Genomic DNA, 12,515 nt, shown 5'->3' with positions numbered 1-12,515 from the left:
GAGTCCCCTCACTTGGCACACTTTGTCTGAGGAACTGGTCCATACGTGTGACTTTTATTCACATGTATTTAAATATAAATAATTCTAATTAAAGTCCTCTATAAGTCAAAGACATCAGAAAGATGCCAAGTTGTATTCATCCAAGCCAGGCATAGTTACCATTATTGAAATCGTTATTAAGGTAAGAGATAATTATACTCTTTATGTGCTCCATTTCAATAAATGTGTTTTTTGCAGTTGAGTTGCTTTTCTTACCAATTTGTACAATGGGGACCAAAAGTGTTATTATCAATAGAAGTGTATGAAATCAATCAAACACAGTAGAAAGCTTTTATAATGAGTATAAAGGAGATGGTAATAACAGCATATTATAGGTTAGCCACTGTATATTGATCTGCCATTGTTCACTTGCCATTACATTATAACACCAAAAGGTTATGGTCGAGGTGCTGGCATTTTGAAGTTGCATGAGACCGGGTCTGAATGAATAACTTTGAGGATAATACTCGCTGCCAACACCCACTTATTTGCTCCTTCAACAACTCAGAGTAGCCATGCTGTCCCTGATGTCTTACAAAATGCATATTTAATACCTGCTTTGGACATTTCCAGGAGATATTGCTTCTGGTGGGACTCCCCAGGGACAACCATATCTGCCTCCGGGAAGCCGTTTAAAATCAAACTGGCAGCATATTTTAGGGTCTGGTCCACAGGTGTGAGGGATGTCATAGCTGTAGAAGGGCATCATGTGACACAAAATATCCGTGACAGAGCCAAGATCTGAAATAAAAAGTCAACACAGTTATTTCTGTTCACAAAACTGTTTCCAGAATTATTCAAATGCCATTACTTTACACAAATCTAGGTAATGCAAGCTGTGCCCTAAATCAACAGTCATTTTTATGCTCCAGAAGCGCTTTCCAGCCACCGCTGAAGGAAGAGCTGTAGCTCACCCTCACTCACCTCTCCCATCTAGCAGAACTGAAATAGAGAAGTCCCTGATGAACCAGCAATTGCTGACCTGGAGGATACAACCTGAGCAAAAGTAAAAGTTACAGCTGGCTCATGCAAAATCATGAATGACCTTGTCCACCCCCGTGCTGCCAGCTTCTGCTACATCTGTTCCTAGGGACACACTGTGACAGTTCCATCAGCCAGAGAGGCTAGGTGAGAAAGGGACTAAGAGGAGACCTGAAGGAACAAAGAAGAAAGGGAGGGTAGGGAGGGGGGAGCCCTGGGCAGAGCCCAGTCGCCTCCAGCAAGAGCGAAAGTGGAGCACTGGAAAGCCCGTGGAGTCTCTCCTGCTGGTCCCCAGGAATGAGTCAGTGGCATTTTCCATCACAAGGGGTGCACAGGAAAGGGGGATTTCCAATTCAAAAATCAAAGCAAACCAAAGTGGCACGGAAACCAAGTTCTCCTACTGATGGAGGATTGTGTTTTAGTTACGAGATCAACGCCAAGGTGAGACCACGCCCCCTTAACAACAGTCAGAAGCAGGCCTCCCAGTGGAGGGAGGTTTGTGAGCATGATGCTAAGCTTTAACAGGCCCTGCTTTTATGTATGCATGGGTGCAGTTCCAGTTCCTACAATGGGTATTGCTTCTTTAATAAAGACAAAGCAATCAACACATATTTTTAACAGTGAAAATAACTGCTTCATTAAGAAGAAAACATACATACAAGCACCACCTAATTGGAAACCATCTTTCAAGCCGCTACATTCTCAAGCCTATCAGAGAAGTCCTAACCAGTTCTAACCTCTTCTTCGGCAAAATTTAAACTATTCAAAGACCTGCGTTCCCTCCTATGCACTGCAAGTGTCGATGAACTGGACCCAAGTGTGACACCAAGGCCAGTACCACAATGCTTGATGCAGGCATACAGCCTGTCACCAGTCCCAAAAGTGGGGTAATGACCTCCAACTCTCTTCTTCTGAGCAACACATGGACCCAGGACCTTTCCTAACAACCGCCATGGCAGCTTATTTTACATAGTTCAGTCTCCTGTGTTTGGTTGGGTCTATATTGTACTAAATCAAGATATAATTTCCTTATCCACAGGATATTTTTTATATTCTGTCTTAGCTGTTGAAAATACATAAAATTACCCAATAACTCCTTGCCAACTGATAATTCTAAGCGACCTGAAACATGCAATTATTTGAGCAAATCTTCAAATTACTCTTCCTCGTTAAGGAAACTTCACTTTGCAACAGGCAGAGATTAGTACAGAAAACCACAATCAATCATAACGCAGAGTTGTGGGGCCCAGTCTCTTTGGATACAGCTGCAAAACCCTCCTGCACCGAAGGTTCAGGGAATACTGTGGAAAAGAAGGAAAAAAGATTCTAAGGGCCAGAAGACCAGAGAGTTTGCTACAAGAATGTGCCTCCAACTAATGTCAAAAGTCAGGTCCATAAAGCCTAAGGCACCTGGCTGCAGAAGCCAGATCTGAACAAGGACATGCAAAGGTGCAATAGGAAAAGGCCAAGGGGCCTGAAAACCCCACACTGAGAGCTACACACAACTGTGGGATTCCGAGAGCGGGGGAAATAGCCTTTCCACGGAAGAGTATTCACATCGATTAGTCAACACCAAATGGCCATCCCTGAAAACATGCATACAAGCAGCATCGTACAGACAGTGCAGGTTATATTTACAAAACACACATATGTCAAAATGTGTATGCAATTAACAACTGATGAATAAAGAGGCCATTAATTTGAAAGAGAGCAAGCAGGGTATATGGAAGGGTCTGGAAGGTGGAGGGGGAAGGGAGAAATGTTTCATCATCCTATAACCTCAAAAATTAAAAAGTAACAACATATAAATTAAGAGGTTCTTCTTCAGCGGGGGTTGTTGCAGGCAAGTACCTCCCGTGAGATCTAAACCCAGTCTCCGGCGCAGGAAGCTGGGTAAAATTTGCTTCAATCAGTCTGCATACAGGAAGGGTGCAGGCTCCCTGGGAGGACAGGTTCAAGGTCAGTTCGAGGGAGTGTCTCTGGGTATGAGACATGCAACTGTACAAGCTCTGAGACGTGCTCGGCTTCCCCAGGAAACCCTGGTTCTCCCACTACACCAAAGCACGAGCCGCAGCAATGCTAAGTGCTGTATCTATTTGCTTCTATTGGTCATAAAAATAACTTCACAACTTTCCAAACGTGAGTTGACGTCAATATTTATAAGAATCTTGACACAAATGCAATGGGAAATAACTATCCTATGAGAAAACCTCTCTTTGAGCGGTGCGATGATGCTGGAGGCCTGCGCTGTGGTTAACACCCACTGTGGTGTGGAGCTTTGAGTGAGAATGATCTCGTCCGCTCACACGTTTGCATCCTTGGTCCCAGTTGGGGGATCTTTTGGGGAAGATTAGGACTTGTGGCATTACTGGAGGAGATGTGCGTTGTTGGAGGAGGTTTGTTACTTGGGATGAACTTTGAGCTTTCAAAAGCCAAGGCCATTCCAGCTGGCTCACTGTTTTGTGTTTATGTCTCAAGATGCAGGTTCTCAGCCAGTGTCCCTGGGCCACGTCAGCCTGCCGGATGCCATGTGCCCCCACCGGCCCCCACAGGGTCCTCTAACCCTCTGGAACCATGAGCCCCAACAAACATCTCCTTTTATAAGTTGCCTTGGTCTTGGTGTCTCTTTATATAATAGGAAAGTAACTAGGACACCCACAGGTGTAACAGAACCCCAATGAGAACACACCTCGGTCAAGTGGAATCATCAGCTTTCATGAAATTCAACGTACCCCAATTCTGCCTCCAGAAAAACTCCAGAGATTTCTGCAAAGAGAAGTGTTTTTTCACTGAGTAGTGGACTCTCTGGATGAGCATGTGAGAAAACCCAGCGAGCTTCAGAAGATAAGCCATTGTGGGTGAATATCCAAAGGGATCGATGGCCCAACTTGATCGAGGTTTCACTCCTGTCGATAGAGAAAAGAAGGATTAGTTCTCCTTTGTTTTAATGGTAAGTGAAAAGAAAAGAGGTTATGATCCATTGAGACCCATGGGAGTCCCACAGTCTCCTGGGCTTGCAGATAAACAGAACACTCACTACATCACCTCATGGCTATGATGAAGTGGCTGCCTACCACTGGAGGTAGACCAATACTCAGTCTGTCACGTGTGGGGTTAGACAAGCCAGGAACTGGCTGATCTGTCCATTCAAGTTACACTGGCAAATCTCAACAGCCAGCCACTGACACCTTCAAGCAGCCCAGGATCTTCGTGTCACAGGGGCAGAAATGATTGAAATAACTGTCCCCCATGCTCCGCTGAGCCTTGATGCATCTTGATGTTCTTCCTTTCTCTCTACCTACAATGAGGTCAACGGAATTCTGCAAACATGACTCAGAGCAGTTATAAGAGCCATCAGCTCTGTGTGTCCCTGTTTCACAGAGGATGAAATGTGACAAAAGTAAATAAATGCACAGGTTAGAGTTAATGAGACAAGAATATTCACTCCGCATTATACAGATCTGATCATTTGGTTAGTCAGGACTCCCAAGAAGGCTACTTGCAGTGCGAAACTTGGCATAACTAATAGAGCTGTGCACTTTTTTTTTTTTTTTTCATTCAAGCACCTGTTCAGCATTCCCACACATTTACAATGATTCGAGGCCCGAGGGTTACAAAAATGAGTTAAAGCTGATCCTGACTTGAGTAGCAGAGTTATCATTCAAAGAGCTATGACCCACAGTAACTCATAAGACAGGGTAAAAAGGAACCTTGCTGAATAATTCTAAAGTATAACACAGGAAGCAGCAAGACACACAGACACCACACACACACAGACACACGCACACACACAGACACACACACACACACACACAAATTCTACTTGGTTTTAATAATAAAATCGGAGAGTCAGACAGACATGGGTGTTAATGTTCAAAGATCACAGAAGCAAAGCAGTCAGCCACTAGTGTTTACCTCTACCGAATCCTCAGAACAAAGAGGCGATCCTGTCCCTAGGAATCCTCAGATTGAATGCAGTGAGCTCCTGCCTCCTCCAGCCGTGTGTTCCTCTCTCCGCCCAGCCACATCAGTTCTGCCTCCACCTCATTAGTGCTGCGATTAAAGGCGCGCGACCCCAAGTACTGGGATTAAAGATGTGAGCTACCACTGTCTCCTGTTTCTCTTTTAAAAACTGGATCAACCTTGTGTAGCCCAAGGTGGTCTTAAACTCACAGAGATCCCTCTGCCTCTGCCTCTGCCTCAGCCTCTGCCTCTGCCTCTGCCTCTGCCTCTGCCTCTGGAGTGCTGGGATTAAAGGTGTGCACCACCACTGCATGGCCTCTGTGGCTGACTAGTGGCTAGTTCTGCACTCTGACCTTCAGGCAAGCTTTATCTGTTAAAGCAAAAGTATCAGCACACATACTGGTAACGAGTAGGATAGTTGTTATTCTTGATGCATCCCTATAAATTTATTATATTTTACTTTTATTAACCATGCTGGCTAGTTATATATCAACTTAACACAAGCTATAATCTTTGAGGAGGAAACCTCAACTGAGAAAATGAGATTGGGCTGTAGGCAAGCCCATAGAGCAGTTTCTTAATTAGTGGCTGATGGTGGAGGGCCCGTTCCACTTTGAGTGGACCCCTGGGCTGGTGGTCCTGGGTTCTATAAGAAAGCCAGCTGAACAACAAACCAGTGAGCAGCACCCTCCATGGCCTCTGCATCAGCTCCTGCCTCCAGGTTCCTGCCCTGTGTGAGTTCCTGTCCTGACTTCCTTCATGATGAACAGTGATGTGGAAATGTGAGCAGAATTAACAAATCCGTTTCCTCCCCAAGTCGCTTTTGGTCATGGTGTTTCATCATGGCAATAGTAAACCTGAGTGAGACATTAATTATTCATATATCTGGAGAGAGTGTGCACAGATGTGTGGGCACCAGTGGCGTCCAGAAGGGCATGTTGGGTCCCCTGGAGCTGGGACTGCAGGTGGTTGTAAGCTGTCCAGGAAGGTTCTGGGAACCAAGCTTGAGTCCTCTGGAAGAGCAGTCACTGCTCTTAACTGCAGAGCCATCTCTCCAGCCCCCTTCTACAGACTATTAACTACAAAGAGAGAAACTTTAATAAAGAAATTTAGAAGATACCTTAAACTGATCAAGTTTAACCCTGCCGACTCTGACACAGGCAGACATCATCAGTAGGAGAGCAGAATCATCAACACTGGGATTGCTAGCCAAAGAGATAAATACTACAGCAACCATTCAACTGAAACCCCAGGAAACAAATTCAGATTGACAGATGGGCCTTTTCCCAAACTGGCTTGTACTCTTCAAAATACTGCAGTCAAGAAACCAAGAAAAACTCAGGCAGTGCTCAAGAGGAAAGAAAACCGAGAGGCAAGGCAACTGAGTGTAACATGGGGCCCTGGGGCAGACACTGAGTGACTCTGAGTGAGGAACAGCTTCTATATCAGGGGGTTGGGGTAGCTGAGACATCCTGGACACAGCCTGGGAATGAGATTCCCCTGCTACATCACTGCGAATACTTCTGGTTTGACAACTATCTTCTAATTGCAAAAGGAAATGCCCTGACTTCTTAGGAAATACACTATCAATTGTCTAGAGAAAGAGACAAAGGTGCCTTTGACTTCCATCATGTGGTTCATTAACACACACACACACACACACACACACACACACACACACACACACACACCTATGTCCAGAATATATCGCAGTCCTTACCAGGTAATGCCCTAAAACATTTCATGAGTTTGAAACTTAAGGAGTAAGGGTCATCGCACATACAGGGAAAAGTAAGACCCTACGTAGGCCATCAAGTGTCAGAGAATTCACCATCTGTCAATAGAGAACTGCAGCATCATTGGTGATTTTTCCTCTATGGAAATCACTGGAACCTCAGAGGAACAACTAGCTACAATGGAAAAAGGAACCCAAAAATATAAAAAGAAGGAAAAGAAGAGGTAAATGTCAACTGCATTAAAAAAGAAAAGAAGAGAAAAGAAAAAAACTTGCTATGAAAAGTAGTAAGGGCTGGGGAGAAACTTTTGGATTTCAGAACCTGTCAGAGTTTTCCTTAGCATTAAAAAAATAATTTTTTAAGGGTAAGAGGAATGTTCAGTAGTAATATAAAAATGAAAACTTTTATAATGAAAAGGAATAGGAATTTCAGACTATTGCAATAGTATATATCACAGTTACAAATGATCTGTTTCTTTTTCATTCTGCGAAGTGTTACCATCCTACTTTTCAACACAGAATACCAGCTATTTGTTTAAGTATTGTTTAATTCAGAGATTACTACATATAATTATCACTTTATATCATAAATAAAAGGTTGGGCTTCTCATAAAACAATTTTAATTGATGTTTTAGATAGAAATATTTTAGATGGGATATTTGTTAGCATTATTAAAAAACCTACCCCCAACAGAAGGTCCTGTAGGCATAAATTATTGCAGTAACTTTTTCAAATGCCCATAAACTTTGGAATGTAAAGGGTGCAATGCTGACTAGTTATTACATTAAATATCATAAACCAATAAATAATTCACACAAATGTACCATATTAATAAAGAAATCTAATCTCACTCATGAAAACAAATACAAAAAACCATAAAACAGAAAATCACTACACAGATTGAACTCCACAGCACCCAAGCCAGAAGGGACTCATTCTGGAAGTCAATGAGTTTTTAATTGAGCAAACTGCCATCACACTCAGAACAAATTAGAAAACCCACATAGCTTTAATAGATATCTGGAAGAAATGCAGTACACACTACAAATTGAAAAGTGCTAAAAAGAATTTTCTCAACACTATTAAAAATATCTACATAAAATAATAGACAATATAATATTTAGCATCTTTAAGCAACTTCATTAAACATCTGTAATAACAAAGGCAAGTGTCACTGTTAATGTGACTACTGCAAAAGTTTTGAATAAAGCAAACAGATAGATGATCTAAATACTAACTTATTAAACAGATAACTTTCAATTTTTAATAGTTTTCATTTTAAGGTGGGACATATTTACTATATCTGATAAGTTATATAAAATATTAGCTGTGATGAGAAAGTGAATTCACCACAGACATACAAATCAAAAGGTGTCTTAAATACCAGTATTAAACACTTAAAAGAAATAAGAAAGGTACTGTCATGGCTGGCGTTCATTGTAGACTTGCCAGACTCTAAAATCTGCCTGGTGATAGGCCTCGACCTATCTGTGGGGGATTGCCTCCACTAGGATAACTGATGGCGAAGGCACCTCTTAATTGCATGTTAGGACCTGGGCTATGCGTGGACAACGTAAGTCGAACGTAAGTTGGCACTCGCTGCTCTCTTCTTACGGTGCCTTCAAAGGAAGCAACTGCCAACCTGCTGCCTCAAACTTGCCCATGATGAAGGACTGCGACACAGAACCGTGAGCTAAAGTAGTCCTTTCTCCCATGAGCTGCACCGTCAGAGTATTTTACCACAGCAACAGGAGACACTAAAAGGAAAAGAACATAGGCTGGCAAGATGCCTCAGTGGGCAAAGCACTCACTGTGCCAGCCTGATGATCCGCGTTCAACCCCCAGAACTCATGATGGATGGAGACTGCAAACTCATGAAAGCTGTCTCCTGACTACCATACACATACTGTGGTACACAGATATCTATCTGCACACATCTACACCACACACACACACACACACACACACACACACACACACAGGGAATACACAGAAAGAGAGGGAGTAACAAAATCTTAAAACAACAAATGAACAATCACAAAATGGTAGAAAAATTTTCATATACTGTGTGTGTGTGTGTGTGTGTGTGTGTGTGTGTGTGTAAAATGGCTCAGATTCTGAACAAAGGACACACAAAGGCAACAACCCAATTAAAAAGGGTGAGACTCGAAAACTTCAAAATAAGCAAATACTGGGCAATAAACACAAAAATGTACTCAACATCATTGGCTGTGAAATAAATGCATGTTGAAAAAATAAAATCACTTTATCTCTACTGAAATTGATAAATTGTCACTTGAAAAGACTGGCATTAGAAATGTTGACAAAAATATGGAACAAATTCGTTGCTGGTTGAGAGTACAACGGTAAAAGCACTTTGAGAAGCTTTGCTGTACCTACAAAGTTCAACACAATGGAGCCAGCAATTCTACTCCAGTACTTATCAATGACAATGACACATGCTTTTCAAAGAGCTGCTATGTAAGTGTGCATGAAAGCCTGTGTCATACAGCCACCATCTAAAAGCATACTACAGACATTTAACAGGGGTCTAGTTTAAAAACCAGACACTACTCAGCCACGGAAAGGAGTGAGCTGACAACATAGGCAAGAACCAATCTCAAAAACCAGTCACTCCAGTGCTATACGGTGGTGGAAAGATACGAGATAGCTATACGAAAATGAACACACTGAGTTATATACACCTCCCAGAAAGTAAATCCCATTTGCAAGGGCAGCTAACAAAAGAGAGAGGCTAGAACCAAATCCAACAGAGAAACAAAAAGTAGAAGCTATGAAAACATTACCGAGTGACACCGGAGATCTTCATGAATGAAAACAAAGCTCATGTTCATGTCACAGGGACCGGTGTGGTTAATTGTGTGTTGATTGATGTGGTTAATGACAGTGTTTCTGGTTTGGACAATATATTCCACACATTCCCACAAAAGTCATAACTTGTATGCATTTATTTCCATTGTATTTATGAGTGTTTTGCCTGTCTTGGCAGGAAGTGCCCAAGAAGGCCAGAAGAGCGCAACAGACCCCTGGAACCAGAGTGACAAGCAACTGAGTCAACAGGGCTTCATGTATCCCAAGCCGGCCTGGACTCTAAGGTAGACCAAGATGACTCAAACTCCTGATTCTCCTGCCTCCGCCCCGAGTGTTGGGACTGCAGGGGTACGTACACCACCATGCCCAGTTTATGTGATGCTAGGAATTGAATCCAGTGCCTTGCGCATGCAAAGTACCCTACGAAGCCACACCCCCAAGCACAGCTAGTAGGTCTACAAATATAAGTCATCTAAGTAAGACTTTTTTTCCCCTTTAAGTTGGAATGATCAGGCTTCTGAACATCAAATTTAATACACAACTATATAACAAAGGTAGCCTGGTACTGGCATGAGGGCAGACACTGTCAGCAAGAATGCCAGGACAGTTCAACGGGGGTGTTAGGGCAAAGGGGCATCACCGCACAGAAGAAAACACAACAGGCTAACTGAAAGAGGATCACAGACACAAAACCTAACCCCCGAAATCACCAGAAAGAAAACTAACCCAAGGCCTTGGTTTGGACGGTGTCGTCTTACTATGTCATCAAAACCACAAGTGACTAAGAATGAGGAAATCAGACATCCTTGGGAAGAAAACTGAACCTGACCAGAACATGCAGCCTTGTCTTGGCCTAACCAATATTTATATAGCATGTACATTTTTCATAATATAATAGAGACTGGTTTAAAGTGTGTGGGAACAAGTAAGTGTAGTTGTTTTCTATACACACTACGTCATTTTATCGAAGGCACCTTGCATTTTGATATCTGTGGGGGAATTCTAGAACCGATCCCCAGGGCTTATATTCAAAAAGGCTCGTGGGAGCCTGGGACAGAGGGTGGGAAGTCACAAGAGAGGTGGTCGCTAATGGAGATGAGGTTTGCTGTACAGATAAGTACAAATTCTAAAAACAGATCACGGGACAACTGTGCCACTCTGTGAGCAAGACACAGCACCAAGCTATAGGCTTTAAACAAGCGCACCTCATTATATGTCAACCTGTCTCAATCAGGTTATAAGACAAAATTAAACTGAGCAGAGAAACTAGATACAAAGGCGTATGCTGTGAAAATGACCCCAAAGGGAGTGGTACGTTAGGAGGCGTGGCCTTGTTGGAATGGGTGTGGCTTTGTTGGAGGAAGTGTCACTGGAGGCGGGCTTTGAGGTCTCAGACATGCTCAAGCCACACCCAGAGTCTGAGATCACTCCCTGTAGCCTGCAAGATAAGATGTAGACTCCTCTTCAGCACTGTCTGCCTACACACAGCCATGCCCCCAGCCATGATGACAATGGACTAAACCTCTAAAAATGTAAGCCATCCCAATCAAATGTTTCCTTTGTTCATGGTGTTTTTTCACAGCAGTAGAAACCCTGACAAGGACATGTTTCTATCCAGTGACTCTCTTGGCTTAGGGCATATCTCAGTATTTAAGGAAAGGGAACATTGTGTCGGTCTGTAAGCTTCCCCTCATCTCCACACAATCACCCAGGTCTGCCGACTCATTAAAACTTGAGTCTAGAAGGCTATCACATAGCTGTGACTTAGGACAGAGTAAAAGCAACAGAGATCAAAGGCGCATGGAACCAACTCCAGAGGAGGAAACCTGGTGTGCTCCAAAGAGTCTGCCCTGAACACACACAGAGTTCTAGCACCGGGTTCTAACAGTATGTGTGACAGGCCATGGACTGACTCATCACACATGCAGGGCCCAGGCTCCCCACTGGGAGCTGCACACGCGCGCACGCGCACACACACACACTAAGGCACACACACACACATGCACACACACACACACACTAAGGCACACACACACACACATGCACACACACAAGCACACACGCACACACACACACACTAAGGTGTTGGGTCCTGAAGGAAGCAAATGCAAAGACACAATACACTTTAAAAGGCAGTAAGTCATTCTCATTTAAAAGCTCCTCGTGCCCAGTCACAGCCAAGGGCAGATGCAAGCTAGGCCTCTGAGTTAGAATCCCAACCCAGCTAGAACAAAGCCATTGTCACAGAGGAAGAATCAACAATGTATTCTCTAAGCTTCGGAAAACAATCCACCACAACAGTGGTATGGGAAAAGAAAAAAACTTTAAAAAAAAAAAAAAAAAGGTGTTAGTAAGTGGTACGTGGGGGAAGCTTTCTAGGATTTCTTTGCAGTAAAGACCTTGTGAGAATAAAAAGAAAGAAATCATTATAATAATGAGGATTTTCATCCCTAACAAAGAAAATAAATAAATACATAGAAATAACATCAATAAAAAATCATGAATGTTTTTCATAAAGAAAACTGTAAAAGGTATACTGAGATACGAAATATCTGAAAAGAACTTCATGCCATACACATATCAGGCAGAAGAAGATGTCAATTCATTGTAGGTTTTGGTGAGGATGGTGTCGGCCCAACAGCCTCCTCCTCCAGATGGACCTTCCCCATGGGTCCAGGCACACAAAGGACCAACTACCACAGTTCAAGTATTACTACCTGACTGCCACCTACAATTCTATCTTCCTGGAGGCCACCACCTTCGAACAAGTCCTGTCTATACCTCAGTGAGAGGGGCCTGACTCATTAGATCAATGCAATGAAATATGAAGAACACCTTATCCTGTTGGCAGAACTGGGTGGTGGGGGAGGGAGTATTTCTGCTGCCTCAGGCCATCTTCCCCACACAGTGCTTAGAAAGCCCAGGGTAAAGATAACACACAAACAAGACGTGCCCGAGCAGACA

At 43.1% G+C, this 12,515-nt stretch overlaps 1 protein-coding gene across 1 annotated transcript in view; it reads right to left on the bottom strand.

The window, feature by feature from the left end:
- Positions 1–12,515, bottom strand: part of Man2a1 (mannosidase alpha class 2A member 1) — a 146,372-nt gene that overhangs the window by 82,495 nt on the left and 51,362 nt on the right. Inside the window, exons 6-7 of the mRNA XM_051190883.1 lie at positions 3,753–3,926; positions 594–780 (exon numbers count right to left, since the gene is read on the bottom strand). Coding sequence (XP_051046840.1) covers positions 594–780; positions 3,753–3,926 — 361 coding nt within the window. The remainder of the gene's footprint in view (positions 1–593; positions 781–3,752; positions 3,927–12,515) is intronic.

The sequence above is a fragment of the Phodopus roborovskii genome, unplaced genomic scaffold (assembly GCF_943737965.1).
Source record: "Phodopus roborovskii unplaced genomic scaffold, PHOROB, whole genome shotgun sequence".
NCBI lineage: Eukaryota > Metazoa > Chordata > Mammalia > Rodentia > Cricetidae > Phodopus > Phodopus roborovskii.
This window is presented reverse-complemented; position numbering and strand designations above follow the sequence as displayed.